Source organism: Camelus dromedarius, chromosome 7, assembly GCF_036321535.1.
Source record: "Camelus dromedarius isolate mCamDro1 chromosome 7, mCamDro1.pat, whole genome shotgun sequence".
Taxonomy (NCBI): Eukaryota; Metazoa; Chordata; class Mammalia; order Artiodactyla; family Camelidae; genus Camelus; species Camelus dromedarius.
The window spans coordinates 70,478,109-70,500,270 of record NC_087442.1 but is presented as its reverse complement, the minus strand read 5'-3'; the positions used below and the strand labels follow the sequence as shown (position 1 = coordinate 70,500,270).

The window sequence follows — 22,162 nt, the reverse complement described above, 5'->3', positions numbered from 1 at the left end:
ATATTCTGCAAGTATCATCACTTTGTAACATGCACAGGACAATATTATCTGCCCAGACTAGTAAGAAACAACTTGTCAGCGTGACTCCAGCAACATCTTGGACACAGGACATCATGCTCAAATGACTGGAGAATAATCAATCAGGTTGTTAGAATATTCTTCTGCCTTCTCTTAAAAATAACAAAACAAAACCACATTTCAGCACCTAAAAATTTCAGCTCTATACCTGCCGAGAATACATACCCACTAACCTAGGGAACCATAACTTAGGGAATGTTCCAGGAAAACAATCAATCTAATTATCATCGCTATACATGCCTAGAATTGAAAATTAACTGTCTTTCTAATTCAAGTCTATTTATCTACTGAGATTGGTGAGCACTGATTGATTTCCACAGCACAACCATTTAAAGAAGTACAGAAATAAAGATTCTGAGTTAAAATGCAAAAAAGGGCCTTGCAAACTGAAACTTAAACAGCCAAATATTTCTAAACCATAAATTTCACTATAAAGTGTGAAATATCCAACTTACCTTTTTCATAGCTCGTTTTATATTTATTCTTTTAAACATGAGTTTAAGCCTCTAGCAATTTTCCTCTGGAAACAAATTTGTGTCTTAGCCAGCTCAGGCTGCTGTAACAAAACACCACAGACTAGGTATTTTCTCACAGTTCTAGCGGCTGGGAAGTCCAAGATAAAAGCGTCTGCCAACTGGTTCCTGGTGAGAGGTCTCTTTCTGGCTTGTTGACAGCTGCGTTCCTGCTGTGTCCTCACATGGCCTTTTGTGTGTGTGTGTGTGTGTGTTTGTGTGCACTTCTTCTAAAACCACAGATCCTACCCTATTAGGGGCCTACCCTAATGACCTCATTCAACCTTAATTGCCTCCTAAAAGCCCTATTCAAATATAGTCAGTCACAATGAGGGTTAGGGCTCTAACGTGAATCTGTGAGGGACACAATTCACTCCCATAGCAATTTACAAAATCCATAAAACTGTTACTGCGAATTCGTCTGTTATTCTATACTTCTAAGTGAATTAAAGGACGAGTATCTACAAGATCAGAAAATACAGGTTTACCTGTAGTCAACGTTTTCCTACGAGAAAACAAACACTATATTGCTATCTATGAAATGAATATATCACAGAAACATCATTAGACAAGAGTAATAAAGGAAGGTACAAACTTTCCCTCAGAAGTGGAATCCCTTCTCTTTGTCTCATACTGATTAAACACGATCAAATCACCATATCCTCAAACTCTGTACCCCAGGCTTGTCCTCAGTGTCTTCTCATGATGTTCATTCTATTTCACTGTTCTCCTCCTAATGAGGAGTAATGGTAATTAGTCAAGCTAATCCTTTTCTTTTTTTTTGAACACAGGATGAGCATCTTGTTACAGAATCAACTCAACTTCTTAAGAGTGTCCTTTCTTAGCCCTCCATTAGATTTCTGGTTTCATGATTTAGAATCAAGGCTTTATAATTTAAACAGCATTTTAAAAGAAGAAAAGCTACTTTGTTAGTATTAAAACCATGATAACATTTTTTAAAAAGTCACTTTTTTAGTCATTAAACACACAACTCTACAGCATGAAATCCAGAATTGCAAGAACTTTTTTTGGTGAATTATCTGGTTAAATAAAAATTGACATATAACTTCAGAATGCACTAAGCTAAAACTATTTTCCACTATTGTATCTTGATCCAAATTCATATTTTCTTTTTTTTTAATTGGGGTTGTGCATCCTGGCCCCCCAAAATTCAGAGTGGGCAGGGGGCCCAAGCCCCAGCAACGTTCTCTGTGGGCTGGAGTGGGACCCAAATTCAGATTTGTGATAAATACCAGTGAAGAAAACAAATGCCGGGAACAAAATACCAACAGGTTGGAAGTGGTGGGTATTTTCCACCTCTACCAAATCATCAGAGCACATCTTTTGTTGTTGTTAGCAGTATTTTAACAAGATTTTAATTTTAAAAAGGGTGTAAAAATGTTATTTTGTTTCTTTAATGCTATATCTGTACGAGATGATGGGTATTCACTAAACCTACTGTGGCAATTATTTCATGATGTATGTGAGGTCAAACCATTAGTGTGCAACCTTAAGTTATACAGTGCTGGACATCTCAATAAAATCGGGGAAAATGGGTGCAAGACTTAACTGAATGCTTAACGTGCATAAGTAGATAGAAAATATAAAGACATCATGGAACATCTAAAATACTCAATTATTAACTCAGTTATTTCGTTGTCATGCATTATCTTTTCATTGCTGCTTCACTTGGCAAATGTTATTAATTTTTAATAATTATTCCTAGTGAGATTAGTCTATGGTTTCCTTTTTTTTTTTCCTTCTTTTTTGTGTTCCACCTATCTTTCTTGTACAGGAAGTTTTTGGAGTTCATAAGCTTTACCTATTTTTATGTGTTCTAATAAAATCCTTTAAAACTTGAAAATAATTTATTTGAAAGTTTTATAGAAATGAGTCACCATGAAGTATTATCTTCGCCCCCAAACTTGAATACGTCTCCAATTTATTCTATGATTAATGACCTATCACTGAGTCAAGTTGATTATTTATATTTTATAATAAACCATCCATTTTTCTTATACATTGTAACACTTTATTTTCAAATTGTATAGAGTGCTATTTTATGATTTTAATCCCTACTTTATGGGGAGTTATAATTCTTACTTGTAATATTTTTCTCTCTCGTTTTTCTAATAGCCTTGACCATTTTTAAGGCTTGTGATTTTATTACTAAAGGATACTTTAAACACATTTTTCTATTTTGAATTTTTTAAACCTGCATATTCATCAAAGTTCAATTACATATAATCATTAAATTCAGGCTATTCTGGTAAAGGTGAAAACTCTATAATATACTTTGTGAGAGACCTAACATGCAGAAAATCAGGGTAATTTCTAAAGGAGTTTGTTACCATCCCCTCAAACTGCTGCACTTCTCATAGCGTCCTGAAGACAGCAATGGAACCCAGTGCAGAAAAAGAAACACATGACATTAAAGCTGGGAAAAAAATCAGCAGGAAACTATTCCAACATACTATCAATATTCTACACAACTGATAAAACATTATTTAAAAGATAATACTAGTGTTGACAAAGCTGGAGTAGGAAAGGCAGAAACTCATTGAAGGTCTAATCTAGATTGGTACTAACTTGCAAGATCAATGAAATTTATCAATAGCTTTGACCTTCTAACACCAGTTCTTGTGTTTTATCATAGGGAAATAATGAGAAATGCAGAGATCTATTTATTCACCATGGTAAAATGGTAATGATCTAAATGTTAATTAGTTATGAAGCATATATTAAAATATTTTGAGAAAATATTAAATATATGATAAAGCTTCCTGGTAAGTTAAAAGGTTAAGTATAGGGGGAGGCTATAGCTCAAAGTGGTAGAGCACATGCTTTGCATGCATGAGATCCTAGGTTCAATCCCCAGTACCTCCTCTAAAAAAAAAAAGTAAATAAGTAACCTTAATTACCTCCCTTCCCATCTCAAAACAAAAAAAAAACTTAAAAATAAAAGGTTAAGTATAAACTTAGTAGTGTATCAGTACTAGTGTATTTATTTAGTTTACCATATATTTGCTACTAGTATATTTAATGAAAACACACACAGTGTGTACATTATATATAATACAGTATCAGCCTTGGTATAATTTTATATTTTTTCCTTTATACTAGTTTGTATTTCATAAAATTATTATGTGTTCCCTTTATAGTGAGAAAAATAAGCATTTTAATGTTACATTTAAGTCAAAAGCAATTTTAAACATCGTAAGATATTCAGCAGGAAAACATATGCTATCTCAATCAAGATTCCGGTAAGGGGAACAATCCAATTAACATTTTTCTTTCAGAGAAATAGAGCATGGCATTAATTCAAGATTATCTGTTTTGAACAAGAAAATAACAGCCAAAACATTAGCATGCACATATTTCTACATCAGTACTTTACAAAGTTCAAAACCTGCCCGTATTGAGATATGAATCCCAAACCAGAAGTCTGTCACAGGAAATATGCCAGGCGGCCCCCCAAAAGAAAAAGCAATGTGCACCAATGTGTAAGCAATGCGTACCAATTATGTAAATGGGAAAAATTACAAAATTTCTCTGTATACCTTCCCACCATTTTCCTCCAGAATTTCTATCATCAGTTCCTAACTTGTACCACTGAATGATCAGGAGGAAACTAACTTGCATCGAATCTATTTAACCTGAAAAAAAATTTACAGTTATGGACAATGACATAAAGGATATTTTGATATTCTACCAAACTGTAGTTTGAATGAATTCACTACTCTTTTAAAGATCTCAGTAATTTTACTTTAGCTCACTGGCTGTCAATAATAAGTGCTTTTTTATAAAGTTTATTTATGAGTATTAAATTTGTATGTCACACTACTTTCAGATCGTTAACTTTACAGAATATCTCGATCATATAAAGTCCTTAATAATAAATATAAAATTAGAAGGAAAAGTGCAGACCTCAAAAACATACTAGATTTACACATTTTAATAGGGATCCTTCCCCGGGCTACACCCTCGATTCAAGGCCCCACCATCCCTCCTCTATTCTTGCCTTTTATGTCTGTTCTCAACCAAGTATCCAGTATCTACTTTTTTATGAAGGTAAGGTAGATTATGTAATTCCGCATCCAAAAATCATCTCATAGCACTCCATCTGTTACAAACTTTATGTTTGTGTCTTCCTAAAATTCCTATGCTGAAGCCGTAATCCCAATGTGATAGTATAGAAGTGGGGCTTTTGAGAGGTGATTAGGCATTGGTAAGGTCATGAGGGTAGAGCCTCCAGAACAGGATTAGTGTCCTCACTTCATAATCAGATTGCTGTCCCAATAAAAGGGGAAAAAGCATCAGATATCACTCGTATGTGTGTGTGTGTGCGCGCACAACCAGGAGGTCCTGTGATCACACAGCAAGATGGCGGCCATCAGCAAACCAGGAAGAGAGATCTCACTCAGAAATTCAAATCTGCCAGCACCTTAATCTTGGACTTCCCAGGGTCCACAACTGCAAAAATAAGTATCTGTTGTTTAAGCCACCCTGTCTATGGTACTTTGTTACAGCAGCCCAAATGACTAAGCCTCAAAATAAAAATCAGAGTTTTTGCACTTTATCCACAAGGCTGTGCACAACAAGGCCTCTGCTGCTATACCGGCTCCCTCACCCCTTGAAATGTTTTCACTGGGACTATAATTTGTTGAAAAAATACAAATGATAAAACTGAGAGCACACATACCACTTCTGAATAACGTCTTTTGTCTAAGAAATGGTTGTTTTCAACTGTCTTTGTAATTATCAGAGTTGTGGAGTCAAAAATGCCTGATTTCTACTGAGCATTCGAATTAAGAGTATTAGCTTTCCTTATCTGTCAAACAGATAATACACACCTTGTTACTTAGTGGAACAATAAAATGAAGCAAGTTTTTTTTTTTAAACAGCAAATATAAACTACTACCACTCTCTAATTAAATAGTAGCCATAACTTGGAACAGATTATTTGCTAAAATTTAAGAAGATTATGAGGACTATCACACAATCATCAGCAAAGCCCGAGCAGCTTTTCCCTCGGTAATTTTTGCACTGACTTCATTGGAGGTATAGTAGCTATATTTTTAGACACAACAAATGAACACCAGAGGGGCAAGATAGGGGTATGGAATTAAGAGATACAAATCACTATGTATCAAATAAATAAGCCTCAAGGATATACTGTACCACACAGGGAATACAGTCAATATTTTATAACTATAAAAGAAGTATAACCTTTAAAAATTGTGAATCACTATGTTGTACACCTGAAACATACAATATTGTACATCTATACCTCAATAATAAAAAAATTTCAAGATAAATGACAACACAGTATTAGTGATTATACTTAGTTCAATTTATAAAAAGTTAAGTATTTTTGTAAAAGTATATGAGACTTCCAAGGATAATAATACAACCCCTGAAAATTCTTTTTTTATCAAACTGAATGTATCTCTGTGATAAAAGTATGTTCATTATTTAATTTCTAACAAATATATAATCAATTGCTTACAGTACAAGGTAAGTAACAGGTATCCTGAAAGTTAAGCAAGTTGGGGTTCCTTATAATTTTCTCTTATTACTGTATAGTCTTTTGTAACTATAATAAATCTATAAATAAACAGCATAAGTTTCTAATGTTAAATGACTATTCTATGAAGACAGTCCCGATACTCGAATCTAAAGTGATTAACAAATTAATACTGTTCTGTGAGTAAAACAAATTAAGTCAGAATATTCAGCCCCTTTTTCTGAGCTCTATGAGTTTTTTTTTTGTTTTAATAGCTTTAAACAGATACATTAGATCTGAAAATTAACCTCGGTCTGGGTGTCCTCTAAAATAAAAGTACTAGTGAAATTCTCTAAACTAAAAACTTTAAGATAGGATTTAATTAAATGTGCTATTTGAAACTTTAAATACATCATGGAGCAAAAATAATCATATCTGAATTCAAGGGACTTTCAAAAGTAATCACCTTTTAATAAAAAATTAGAACATGAGCTGTCTTATGAGAATGCAGAGACACACACTGTCTTTAAGTGAAAGAAGAGGCTGTTTCCTTCAGTTAAGCCTTCAATCAAAGTGTGTTTTCCCATTTATTAAATTCAGAAACCTAGAACGATCCTGTACATCTGATATGTTCTGATGAACTGCATGAAAAATACCAGTAATTATTAAATTTTCAAGACCTTGTTGACATTTCTGATTTTACTCCCGTGTCATTTACTCAAACAGCCTACAACACCAGATATGAATTTTAAAGCAGCGCAGGCCAGGCAAGGTCAGAGTCTTACTGATGAGATTTCAGCAAAGAAGAAGCCAATATTAAGTAAGACAAATGGACTAAATAAATAATCCAAAGACAGAGCTTCTTTTCCTTTTTAAAAAAAAAAAAAAAATGCCATATACCAAACTATCTTATGACTTCTGAAAACATCTATTTCAATATTCTATCTTACTGATTTTCAGAGTAATCAAAGTAATACATTTTTTCTCTGAGACTATTAAAAATCATCCTCTGTAAGTGTTTATAAGGACTTTATTCTAAAATAGAAAAAAAATTCAAAATTATTCTGTAGGATACTAAAAAAAAAAAAGGTATGTGTACTATGTGACAATAATCTTTAAAAAGAAATGCTTGGATTAACTTTAAGTGTCATATTTTATATCTGTTCCAGCATTTAAAAAAAAAAGAGCAAAAGAAATAAGAAAATGAAGATGCTCATGCAGAGTAAGTATCTTACTTCTGTGGACATCCTGGCTCCCAAGCAATATAACTGAGTCAAAATTAACTCAAAAGTACAATAGCAGGAATTTTATCTATTGCAGTGGTTAAAAGTGTAAAATTTGGAATTAGATTTCATCTGAAATTTGAGCCCATTTCTTACCAATAATGTGGCATTAAAGATTCTACCTCAGGGTCCCCTCCAAAATTATTTAATGAAGTTATAGTAAATAAGTGAGATATTATAATTTACTAGACTAGTGAATTAGGTTATAATTATTTTACGTTCTAATCATTGAACGTAATTTTTCATTGAAAAATTTAGCAAAGTCATTTTCTTTGTCTGTAACCTACTCCTGAAGAGATAACTTCCTCCTCTATTTACAGCCTTTTAACAGTTCAATAATAACAAAAAGACCTCTCTACTGTAAGTCAGAGGAAGGGGGAAGCAAACTGAAAAGCAATATGAAAACTGCCACTTGAGTTATTTCATTAGTTAGTGTCTGCATTTAAAAACATACTTTATAAGAATATGTCCCAAATTGTTCATCATGATTAACATCAGGAGGTCTTTTTAGAGACTTTCATTTTCTATGTTAAATATGCATGCAATACTAACATTTCTGCTACTGTGGTGTATGGCCTTTAGAATAAGAAAGAAATTTGCTTCTAAAATGTGTGAGGTTGTTGGGGCCCTGGGCAGGCCACCCCCAAAATATGCCTCAATGGTATATTAAATTATTTTGAATTACAGCCAATGGAAAATAAATGATAATAAACAACAACAACAACAAAAAATCAACTATGTTGGCCCTCTTTCCCCCTAGAAGTGGGAACTCAATCTCCCATGTGAAGGTGTTCCCCTTATTCAAGGAGTATAAAAAGCATCTTCATTCAGAGTTAGGGAATTCAAGGCTAAGCAAGCTGTATAAACACACTTTCTTACTTCATTAGTCTGCAACCCCAGCACAAGCCTATCCTTTTTGTTACATCTTCTCAAATTACTGTCTCTTTGTCTAAAAATTATAAATGGCCTGCTTTGGACACTACTGGGGTCCCATTTTTATGAGACTTACATGCATATACTTTTTTTCAGACTGATCTACTCTTTCTTATGTATTAGACCAGCCAAAAAGAACTCAAGAAGGATTGGGGGGAAATTCCTCTTTCCTTACAAAGCTCTGATATCCTTCATTGAAAATTTAACAGAAAGCTTGAGGATTTTTGGATAATCACATTGGCAACAAACCAGAAACACAACCATGAAAGCTTCCTAACAAATTTAAAACACTCAAGCTGACCTCAAGTTTGTTCAGCATAGCAATAGAGGTAACAGTGATATAATATCCAGAGTATTGACTGAAGAATGTTCTGACTCATAACTTCTATATCAAGTCAGTTTGTTCTTCTAATGTAAATTCAAAAGAAAGACATTTTGAAAGTAGTAAGATTATTATCACATAGATATATCTAACAAATAGTAAGTAATAAAAATTTTTTAAAGAAATAAAGTAGATGAAATACTATTTTTTAACAAGTGAAAAACACAACCATGCAGCTCAGTATTATCTGATTAGCTGTTATAGTTACAAATTTTAATTGCAAACATCAAAAATAATTATTAAAAAAAGAACACAACAAAGTAAAACACACACACACAACCAAAATTCCAGGTAATTCCTGAAAGAATTTGGAATTAATAGGGTGAGTTGTAAGAGCTCAAATTTATGTTTAATTCTTATGTAACATCAGAAACTACTTACATATACCCCTTTTGTTTCCATTAAATATAGAGAAAAATTGTATGTTTAATATCTTTAAAGACTTGATAGTATGAAAACAACACATAAAATATTAAAAAGGGGAAACAAAAGGAATGAATAAAATAATTTGATGAAATTTGTTATGAACCAAATCAGACATGTACTTAAAAATTCTCTTTTATACAAGAAATAATCTCACAGTGAATCTAAAAAATAAAAGCTTACATTAGTACTTGTATTTACACACAAAGGTGTGACTAAACAAACTTTAACTATAGTTAATAATCACAGCAAACATTTATATAGTGCTTACTACAGGCCTGGCATCATTATGCAAACTCAAATATATTAACTTACTTCACCCTCAAATGACATTTTGGGTTAGTAACCTTAACCCCATTTTACAGCTAAGAAAAATGCTTGCCCAGAAAATTACTGGATTTGCCCAAGGACATATTGCTAACATTTAGATTTGAAACTCAAGTCAGCCTGGCTGAATCCAGAGCCCAGGCAGTTCTGGATATACTCTGGATACCCAACACACACTACAACCTTCCTAATTAAAGGGACTATAAGAAACATACCTTTTCAAATCTCAGGTGGTTCTTTCTCCTTACATTTACTTATGTGAAAGGAAGGGTACAAAGGGGAAAGGTGTTAACAAGAACGGGTTAGAGAATGGTTAACGTCCAAGACCAGAGCTGTGACTGAGCAAAGACCCTGCTTTCCGGGTCACAGCTGGTCCTCATAGATGATGAGGCTGTCCTAAGGCGAATTCCCAGTTACAATCATCAGGCTCTGCCCTTATGAATACACACGCTGTCTCTGAGGAACAGCACTGACACAAGCTTCCTCCTCTCCATCTCCCTGAACAAACTGTTCCTCTCTTCCTCACAGTGAAGTCTTCTCAATCAACTCTGTTTCTGTTTCTTTAGGCCTATTCTTTATTCCTTCCCCCAACACTTTTCATCTCGAGTCCACAATATACTAAGACGGAGGTATCTTCTACTTACATCCTAGGGTAGGGAAGAGATGCACACAGAGTGGTAAGAAATGGAGAGTCTACAATGTGTATGTTTCTTCCTTTACCAGTTCATGCGTTTGTGGAAGAATATTTGTATGTATGAGTACTAACACTACATAGTTTTGATTTTTAAAAATATATCTATTACATCTTAAGGTATTCATATCAATTGGAAAGGCAGAATTATTTGTTAAACCCTAGAGTAGAAGGAGATCTCCATGGATACAGGCTCTCCTGCAAAGATTTCTATGAGCAACATATCGCTTATGAAAATCAATTTCTTCTTTTACAAAAATCGGAGTTTACCACAGACCCATAAATGACCTATAAACAAAAAAGTATCACATTTGTTCCCTTTTTTTTTTTAATATGAGATATATAAGTTGGAGTAGAGCATGGTATTCCAAGAGTTGTTCACATTCTTATACTTACAGCCCTCATAGATGTCAGTGGGAATATGGACTGCTGCATGCTGATACGATATTTGTCGTCCAAAATTAGCATCTTCGATGAAAACAGGTTTTATCCTCTGGCTGCCTGGCTCACTGTCATTTTTTTCAGGCTACACAGAAGAGAGACAATAAACAGAACATTACAGGTTACGTTAACACAGATATTCTTACATTCACTTCTTCATTTGCTATAAGCATATTCTTCAAAAAAAAAAAAAAGATCGAAAAGAATATTTTAAAATACACTACCACGATGACATCAGACACACAAATTTCCATTCCTGCTGTTAGCAATCAAATTGTATCTTCATGACGTCATTCACATTATAACCTAACTTCTCTCCTAACTGCCTCAATGTTGGAGTCACTCAGGATCATCTTGAGAGGACCAGAGCTTTCCCACACTCATTACTTATTAAACTGTACATTTCAATAATAGAGTAAGTGCCTTTAAATACAACTGAATTAAAAGTTTCTCCTTGAAATAAATTTCACTCTTTAAGTTTACATAATTCTTGGTTTGATAACTAAGGGTACACATGAGCACAAAAAATAGCCAGTGAAGGATTATTCTATGTTGTATTTCCTTGATTTTTACATGTTATCAATTTTTGTTTTAAAAAAGAAAGTACAAATACTAGGAAAGAAAAGATCTATTGTAACTCTAAGTACAATTGAATCCTAACTTCAACCAATTTGTCTCCTGAGGTAGGAGCAAAGATCCAATCAATAACAATTCAAGAAAATCCCACAAGAGTTTAAGGTTGGAGATTAATTTCCTACCTATTTGAACTATGCTTTAGATACTAAATTACCTTAGAAAGAAACTAAGAATCTCGCTCATTTATCCAAAATGTATCTCTGTAACACTTGTTTTGGCTACGTTAAACTTTTTTTCAGTTCAAATATGGTTATTTTAACTCTTTCCTAACTAAACATTTTTGAATTAAATTCAGACCTTCATTATCAAATCCTTCATTTTAAAGACTGATATTTTCCATATTCTCAAGGTGTAAGAATAAAACAAAACTGAAACCTCAAAACAAAACTGAAAAAAAAAAAACCAGCCCATAAAATTTGACTACTTTCACAGCACAATGCAGTAATGTAAGTAATAAGCAATAGAAAAGACTTAAGTAGACAACCAGAAAATTTCCTCAGAAGGCTGGTAGACTGTAGCAACACAGGTCTACAAAAAGTGATAGTGTCCAACTTACTAGATGACTTTGAAAATTTCTATAGCCAGATAACCCAATAGTATCCCAAGATATTTTAACACTTATATACACACACAGAGAGAGTGAGTGAGTGTGTGTGTGTGTCCGTGTGTCCCCAGGAAACCGCAACACTAGAAAGATCAAGACACAAATATTAGTTATAGGGATTTTTTTTAATCAATGACTTCTAAAGCTGTAAATCCAATCCATCATTAGGTAATAACATCAATTTAATAGGTCAAGACCAAATTATTTTTCAAATAAAACAGTGTTGAAAGAAAATATGAAAATACAGTCGTTATAATAAGGGGAAGGACTATACTTGGAAGTGTGGTTTAGTTACATGGGACTGCGTGTGTGTGTGCCCATATGGGTAATGTGTGATTGGGTTGTAAAGTTTGCTATCAATAAAAATAGTTGAAGACAGACCACTATTTTTCATCCATGTGAAAGCCGTAAAGATATAACTGCTCTCCCATTAACAAACTGAAAATACAAAAAAAAAAAAAAAAAAAAAAGGAAACAGTAGTATTGAAAGCCAAAACTTTGGCAAAATCCCTATATGCAGGAATCACTAATTCGTTCTCTTTTCTAAAATGGAGGTTAAGTGTGTGCACCATGAAGGTTAACAAAAGAAACACAGAAGAAAGATGACAAGGAAGAGACACCATAGAGCAAAAGAACACTTAACCTAACATATCTGCCATGTTTCCAATTGTTAGTAAAGAGAAGAATAAAAATGGTAAGTAGGATTCGGTCTTGGATACAATCATGAATTTTAATATATTTTAAAATTCATCCTCTATTCTATGGGTGTCTATTCCTGAACACAACTGACTTGAATAAGAGAAGGGAACTTTAAAACAGACTATTTTCATTAATAATATGAATGTAAAGAGGGTTCCAACTAATGAAAGATGTCATTATTCTCAGCTGCAAAACACTCTGAATGTGTGAAACACCTCAATATTTATTTTAAAGCAAAGGCTTCTCAAAGTGTGGTCCCTGGAGAAGCAGTACCAGCAACCACTGAAACTTCAGAATGCAAATTCTCAGGCCCTGCCTCAAACCTAGTGAATCACAAACACCTGGGGAGAAGCTGAGCAATCCAGTAATTCAACAAAGCCTCCAGGTGATTCTGATACATAATAAAACTAGAAGTCCACTGTTTAAAAATACCAATGTTTAGATATACATGAAAAATAAGGATTATTAATAAGCATATTAATGGATGTCTAAAGTTTTCTATCCATTGTAGGGTAGAAACATCGTTTTACTACTGAATAATACATGCCTGAACATGGTAATATGGCCAGTAATATCTGTCAAAGAATGTTTCAAAAGGCAATAGTCCCTTTTCCTTAAAATTCTTATTTTTTATTGAAGTGTAATTGATTTACAATGTTAGCTTCAGGTGTATAGCAAAGCAATAAAGAAGAAAAAGGCAACAGTCCCTAAAAAAAAGACAATAGTCCATCAAGATATTCTACGGATTATTAACTCCAACCTGAAATAACTTGGGGAAATGCCGAATGTTGTATTCTTTTATCAAGAGGATAACAAACCACATTGGTACATGAAAAGCTCTGTGCTACAGTTTACAAAAGAAAACCGTGTTTAACCCAGCGTCCTCAAGTTTCTGTGACCCTGAATTTTTTTTTCCATTTAATATCTATTAGAAAGAACATACTTACAAAAAACTGTGGAAAGACATAGTGGAAAGTAAACATGTCAGGAGATTTGGTTCTACCCTGCTGCAGTAATAACATCTCAGAATCGGGCCAGCCTGTTCCTTGGGCTTCAGTTTTCTGACGTAAAATAAATGATGTTGGGCTACAGCTGTGGTCCTTCTACCCTGAGGCATATCAGAATCACCTGGGGAGCCTGCTACCCCACCAATGAAGAAGCACATCACAATGCAGAGGACATCTTCTGAAACAATCTCTCAGTTGACTCTAATATCCTCTCCTACATTAAATTAAGAATACTCCAAAGGATCTATAAAGTCATTTTCAGTTATGAAGAAATTACAGATCCATTTATATAATTTTAGAAAATAATCACATTATTTTTTGTAAGCATATCTTTTCCAGAAATTCTATTTATATCTATCTCTAGCAAAATTTAGATATATGAAATGTAGAAGGATTAGATGATAGATAACAGTGAATTATACATACAAATTAGGTAGGAATATGTAGATATGTGCAGATACTTCATTCATTCACTCACTCAAGAAATATTTATTGGAGTGGAGAGAGGATTTAATGATCTTAACATTTATAAAAATGCCATTTAAATCTTGAAACAAATTAAATGTCCAACAATAGTAAAATGGTCACAACAATTATGACAAAAATAATTTTATACTGTTATTAAGTAATATAAAAGAGTGATTACATTTGGAATGAACATATACGTTGTATTTCTTTTAAAATGGTTTTAAGTTTAAATATAGACTTTCAGCACAAAGAAAAGAAAAGCAGCCTGTATTTTCAGAGGAAAGAGAAGTAAAGAGAAATGAAGGGATGAGTACATAGCAAACATCAGCACTATCGCTGGGTTAGTAGTTATAATGGGATTCATCTTTGCCCTTTCTTCTTTCCAATATAACACAATGATCATGTATTATACTTGCAACTAAAGATATTAATTTTTAAAAAAATCTTTTCCAGAGCTCTATGAAACATTATATGATTATCTTACTAAGGTGAAAGTTGCTTATATTTCTTCTGAGTCCTCTCACACTTACAAATTCTAAGTTTTAAATGTATTTTAATACAGATTCCTGCACTATCAAATCACCATATCAAGGGCTTTTCAGAATTTGAAATAATATACTTCTCAACTTGTATAACCGTGTATCAGGATGAGTTTTAATGTGCAGTTGCTAAATACATTAAGAAAAAAGAATATTGCTGCTACCCATGGTCCCCACTTTATTATAATCTCCATAAATTGAAGTAACTTCATGAAAATACTAGAATTTCTAAATGCAACTCACTTATTTCCTTAAACTTATGAAATTTTTGTTCCTAGTATTATCATAAACCATGTCTTCACCTTTCTTATTATGGCATTAAACAGCATAATTAAAATGATAATAATATTAATAGTAATAATACTAATAAAAATACTAACATTAATAATACTAATACAAACATTAGTCCCAAAGGAATTGACTGAGAAAAGGAATGCGGAGAAAAGCTACTTAACATACATTGTTTAATATGTTAATTAAAAATTTCAAATAAATTCTCCCCCTGGAATTAAGATTTCCTTGTTAACCAGATCACATGCAAGAAAAAAATAAGTTAGCATGTCTCTTTCCAACATTTTTCACCCAAAACTTCTCTTCGGAATTCTCCAGACTATCCACTATAAATGTGTACAGAGACACAGAGCAGGACGATTCTAAAATGCGTGCAGATGCATTTGGTAAAACACGTAAGGGAGACATGAGAAGCAAGTTTCTTCGAGTATTCATCTCAACATACTTTCAGTTATTACATAATAGATTAGACCACTCAGAGACAGAGGTCCAAGCCAATGCTGGTTGGGTCATTCAATTTTACAAGTAGTACATATTAGCAAACTTAATTTGGAAAGTCACAGTAATAAGTCTCTGACAGACACAAATGACTTTTGCATATATATTTATCTCAAATGAAACTCTTAGAATTCATATTTATAATAAAACATTTGTTTTTGATATTGCATTATCCTTTTCATGATATTAAAACCTACTTTTTTAGTAACAGCAAAATGTTAAGAAATTAAAAGTTTATATATTTCCCCTAAATTTTAATAGCAAAACTAGCTTAATCACTTCACACAACTCAGACACAATGTGCTCATCAAGAAACTTTGTTCACAATCACATTATGGCTAGGTTTACCTCTCCCTGCACTCTATTTTTTATATCCCAGAAAACTGTGAGAAAATTAGTTGATAGTAAGTAAGAGCTGAGACCCTGTACGGAAGCATCACAATTGGAATCCTTTCTCATTAGTGACGGAGTTAAGTGGGCAAGTTCTCGTGTAATGAACCAAATTCATCAATAACAAGAGACCAGTCTTGTGTACAATTCTTCACTATGAATCTGTGGATATTTTAAATCTTCCACCTCTAAATACATCTTTTTCTGAGTCTGAAATAAATTAAATCAAAAAGTGACAGTGATCACTTCAATAACTTTTTGATTACATTAAATTTTAAAAGCAAAAATAGGCATTCCTCAAAATGTTTGAGGTTGCTGATAAGAATTACACTAATAACACTGTAATAAGTTGGAATACAGAATCTGAAAACATCCTCAAAATAAAGCTGGTGAATTTTTAGTTTACATGCTGGATGAGTGTATGTGCATCACCAATCCCAGGACACAGCACACAGCGAGCACAAGAGCACAATGGCAATTCAGTTAAGTGTGATGACAAGGGCTGGGAGCTGGGTTGAACTCCACAAGTAGTGTGAAATATTCAACTCACCGGCATTAGAAAGAGACTTCATACCCTAAAATATACATATATATATAGTATAAATATGTAACTTAAATTTTGGGAAGAGGCTAATAGCGTATTTTCTCTACTAAAGGCTTGAGAATTATTTCTTCCATATGAAAAGCACCATCTGATTTCAGATGGTCTAGAAGTTCAATATAGCACTCCACGCTGGACACCATATACTAAGAAGTATTATTATATTATAAAATGAAAATGTTTACATGAGGCCAATCTATTTCTAAAAATATTAAAAGTAAACTTTTAATATGAAGATTATGATAGACAAATATATCTTTCAACATATTGTCAGGGCATAGAGGGTTAAAAAAAAAAAAACTCCGCAAGGTAGAAGATCAATTATCTTCCCTTGATATCTGAAGCAAAGACTAACTGACACCTTACAAGTCATGTACAGTCAAAAAGCCTGGACTCCAGGACTCCATGATCCCACCATATTTACAAAGAAATGAAAACCTCTCTACGGTCCAGAAGATTCTGAATGATCTATTTCCAGCCTGACTCCTCGTCCAGCTCTCCGGCCCTGCTCTCCCTCGCTCGTCCTGCTGCTGCCACACTGGCCTGTTTCCTGCTCCTTAGACACATCATGCTTTGCCTGGTTTAACATCCTCATGCTTGCTGTTCCCTTTGCCGGGTATGCTTTCCCTGGTCTCCTTTCATAGAAAAGGTCATTCTTCAACTCTCACATGAAAAATACTCTGAGAGGCCTTCATCTAAATCATCCCCCACAGAATCTTGAAGACATGACACCTCACTTACGACCTTCAAAGAGACGTAGACATTACTGATTTTATGGAAGTTCACACTAAGGTCTGTCAAACATTTACTATACCGTTTAGCATGCAAAATTTAAGTCATTCCTGTGGTTAAACACACTAACATCCTTAGGATATACCTTAATATGGATAGAATTTAAGTATATACATGGCAGGACATTCCTTTCCAGATAAAGACTAACAGCTTTGTGTAAAATGTCAAAGGACAGGATAATGTAACTGCTTTGTTGCAGTTCTCTTTTGTTTCAATTATGTCTTGCATAGTGTGCCAACTTAACTTTGGAAGCAATTATTTTACTATATTTTATTCTCAGATACCTTTTAAAAATTGCCATTGTAAATGCAACAATGCTTACTTAATGTTCAGAATTCTCTGAGAATCAGAAATTTGACGTTGACAGTTTGGTATTCTAAATAGTGTTTAAGGACTTACAGATGCGTAAAAAAGTTACCTAACTTTTTATTTGCCCCACGTCTACAGTCTCACTCCACTAAAATAAAGTCACCTTGACGGCAAGCGACCTCACTGACATCAATCAGCCGTAGCCCTTGCACCTAGCAAATGGCTTAGAACTGAACTGGCTTGCCGTATTTGTACTTTATTTATTGAGTGAGTAAGTATACTTGAGTTGAGCGAATATACTTGAATTCATGTCTCCTAGTCCCCGAATGTATACTTCTTCTCTTTCACAATGAAGCAAGGACAAACAGTGGAAGCAGTGTGGTAATGGACAGCCCAGCCTCAGTCAGGAATCCAGCTTTTCATTCTCATTCTAACTCTGCGTCTCTTTGCTAGGGCTCCGAAGATTTTCTTTTTTTTTTTTTTTTAAAGAAACAGAGGGAAACAATATCACTAAGGTTACTTATAGCTCTGAAAATTCTAATTCTGAAATCTACTAACTTTAACTTAAAGCAAATTGTTGACAAGGTTTTTTTTTTTTTTAATGCCAAATGACTGCAAGCACATGCAACATGGAATAACTGTTAATGATGGGAGGCTGGTATAAAGAAGCATTTACCAAAGGAGTCTCTTGGAATCCAACCCCTGTCCCCCTGAGAATGTACATTTTAATGTATAGCCATACATTCATAGCACAGAGCTATAGATATCAATCAAACACTTTGTAAGTGAACACGGATTAGAATATTAGTTGGGCTTTTGGCCTCAATCATAGGTTTTATTCTTTCAGTTACTTTCTTCAAGTGATAATCAAGACCATGTTTTTGATAAGAACTCAAAAATGAATACACCATGTGTCAGTGGTCTCCAAAATAATTCACTGGAAGTGTGGAAGGAAACATTAGAATTTAGAGTTTCATCCATTTCTAGCAAGTGACATTAGAAAAAAAAAGTTCACTAATATTTATTATATGGAGTGGCACGAGCACCCCCTCTCCTCTGGCCTTACGAACTGTGTGTGAGCTGGTCGCAGGTCATCTGTCCCACTCCAGGTACCATAAGGAGAAATGGAAACCCCTCACACTGATGATGGGTGGAGAGCAACCTCAGTTACACAGGCAACTTCAATGTACTCTTCTACACTTCAGATGTAAATTTACTCAGTATATTCTCGGATTGAACCTACTTCATCCTTGCCAGTAGCTTCAAAAGATTTCTGAAACTAATGACTGGAGTTGAAATTCTAGTAATGGAAGTTGCACTGAACAAAAAGAAAAGGGCAGAGATGATGCTTCTCTTCCCAGAACTAGCTCTTTTTCAACCTCATTACGAGGCAGGAAAGTGATTTGATTAGTTCAATTACAAAGTTGGTCAAAAAAGTTAGTATTATCGAAAGACTATTATAAAAATTGACTTATATTTACTATATTGACAACAATGCCCTGTGTTCACATTGCCTGCTGAGATATTTCCAATGGTACTATGATATCATCATAATTAAAGACATTTAATAACTAAGCACGTAGAAAACACTTTATACAATTTTTTCTGGTGATTTTTACTGTCATATGCCACTTAAACCAATACTCTGTAAAACTTCACTTATCTTAAAAACTTAGAAGTCTCTTTGGACGTTTCTTAGCATATTAGTTCTACAGTACACATATAGAATTTATAAGTTAATATTGTTATATGGGGAAGTACATTTTTAAACTGATATATATGTGCAGGCAAAACAAAAGTTGAAGATATCATTCAAAACAATCCAGTCCCCATACCTCTTTTTGCCCTATGTTGTATTTAGGGTGAGTTTATAACGCTCACAAAGTGTCAGTGAATTTTCCCAACTTAATGAGTATTCATTGAGTTCTAAATAAATACACTATACCCTACTTCTGGAAAGAAAGAACTGGATGTGGAATCTAACAGAGATTTATGCATGCCACTACTCAAAAATACCTGAAAATCAGTATTTTAACAATCTTTGCAAAATGAGCATGTGCACAAGTATATGAAGCATTACAAAAATATCAAAATAGACTCAAAATTTTTGGAAGAAGGCCCAAAAAACATAAAGCACTATTCCTAGAAGAAAGTGAATCTAATCCAATCTCTCCTTATTAATTTTAATAGGTTTTTTTCCCCCAATGAATTCTAATATGGCTATATTCACACGAGGGTGCATACATTAATTTTAAGGTATCCGTGGTAAATATCACTGGGAATAATGGATGAGATCAGTGAAGATTTATGATTTGAAGTCTAATGATCTTTTTAATCATAGAGATTTTATTTTACCTACTGCAAGTCACTGCAAACTAACAACTGTCAAGGATGAAGCTGGTTAGATAAATACAAGCCACATACATCAAAATTAAATATGGACAGAATGATGGATAGGCATAATAAATTAAAATTTTAAATCAAAACCATCTTCAAAACTGTTAACCTTGAGTCTTGATTTATAACAGCTCCATCACAGGGCCCTCTCCTGTCCCCAATGGGTGCCCACGGCATAGGCAGGGCAGCACTGCACAGGGACACACCTGCTGTGGATCACACGGTCTGCACCACATTCAATTCCCTGCACTACCAAAAGTCACGTGTGTGACAGCAGACAAGTCACTTAAGCTCACTAAGTTTTACTTGTCTTTTCTGGAAATCATTAAAACAATAGTATGTGCCAGAAAGGATGTGTGTGAACTTTAAATGATATCACTACCTATAAAGCATATACCTCCTAGTATAGAATAAGCACATACATGTTCATTATTACTATAATCCAGTCCAAACACATAGCATTAAAAATATTTCAACTATGTATTTTAGATGCACACACAAAAAGGCAACACTAATTAAACCAGTTACTACACAGAAGCAATTATATTCTATCTCTATGCCACCCCCTATTTCAGGATTCAACAAGTCATCAGCAGAGCCTGAAATGAAGGCTGCATGCTATTAGACAGTTAAAACATAAAAGTTAGAAAAGAAACCAAGACTTTGATTCTTTCTTTAATAATTAGAACAGATTTGATTGCTGTTTGGTAAGAATCCCTATTAGTTCATTCTAGAAGCAGACTGATTTTTTTTCTATGAAATAAAATAAAATCATGAATAATTTGGCTTTTAAAGATACTTAGATAGGACATTATGTTGGATTTAATTTTAATGTAGACAAGACTGCTAAGAAAATAAATAGCAACATAAATATGCAAGGGAATTCAGCAGACTGGCCAAATGTCCCAGACAGGTTAAATTTTTAACATGGTCAATAAAATAAAACGTAGCAAATAAATCAACTCAATTTATCGATCCAGGAATTCTGGGTTGAATTTATTTCACTTGGATTTCAGTCCGAAACATAGATCTTAGAGTTAGGTTAATAAGGGTTGGTAATGATCTGGTTTCTTTCTGCTTGCTTTGGGAATTAAGAAAATAGTGCTGCTTGCTGGCATGACTCAAGCCTTCCGAGGAATCTGCTTCAATAAATCTTTACGGAACTTAAGGATTTACTGGGACAGATGTCTCTAAATATCTAATCAAGAACCTAAATAAATTTCAAAACTAAGAAGAACTTGAATGTGGAATTTCATAGTAACTGTTGCATTATTAGCTTTTTTTCTATTTTATTTTGATATTTAATTATCTTTTCAAATCTGGATATATAAAACCTACATTGATTTCAAGACAAATGTCTGCATTACACTCACATTTATTTCTAAATGTTTTTTGAAGATTTTACTCTGATTTTCATTTTGTTATGCATTTTCCTTTAGTTTTTCACACAAATGTAAGGATATTAGTAACAATACAATGAAAAAGAGCTCAAGCTAGAGTACTCTTTAATTACTGTTAACGCTTCCACACATACAAATGTGCTCCATGTGGAGCCAAAAACCACTTCAAATCAACCTTAAATGTATTGTAATCATATTAATAATTATTGTTACATAATTATAGTCACTAACATTTCTGGCCTGCCTCCTCTGAGACAGGGAATGTTCTAAATGCTTTACATGTATTAACTAATTTAATTTTCACAGCAACTGTATGAGGTAGGTATCACTATCACCTTTATTTTACTGACCAAAAGAGTGAAAAGCAGAGGTTACATGACTCTGCCAGTATCGCCTAGCTAGAAAACGGCAGAGCTGGGATCCAAATCCAGGCAGTGGAACTTCACAGTATAATCTCTTAATTATCACACTACCACCTCTTTCATATGACAATGCACACAGTAATTACATATGTAAGTCTTGTTATTAATTAGGGGAAAAATCGAGTTTCATACAGAAGTATTTAGGCACGAAATGTCATATCTCTAATTTATCTTTAAATACTTGAGCAAATAATGATAAAACAATTATGGAGACTCATTTTACTGTTCTCTTTTTTGTATATTTAAAATACATTTCCTGATAAAAAGCTAAAAATGAATCTTACGTTGAAACATCATACCCCCATTAATGCTGTAGTTTCTCTAGAAATGAAATTCAACAACTTATTTATTCTAATTAAATGTAGAATTAGACATTAGACATAAAACTTCAGTTTGATGGAGTAATACAGTAAGATTGACTTCATGTTTCACAGAGATTCACAAGAACTTAGGTTATCTGATCTCTCCAGACTTGGAACCAAAACTCTTGATCCTTATATTACTTGTACTAATTGCAAACAAATATTCCAACT

General features: G+C 33.5%; 1 protein-coding gene across 6 annotated transcripts in view; it reads right to left on the bottom strand.

Moving 5' to 3' along the window:
* The window catches only part of CACNA2D1 (calcium voltage-gated channel auxiliary subunit alpha2delta 1), a 425,079-nt gene that overhangs the window by 145,046 nt on the left and 257,871 nt on the right, over positions 1–22,162 (bottom strand). For all 6 annotated transcript variants that reach the window (XM_064487623.1, XM_064487624.1, XM_064487625.1 and 3 more), the window contains exon 6: positions 10,532–10,661. In XM_064487623.1, the coding sequence (XP_064343693.1) occupies positions 10,532–10,661 (130 nt within the window). The remainder of the gene's footprint in view (positions 1–10,531; positions 10,662–22,162) is intronic.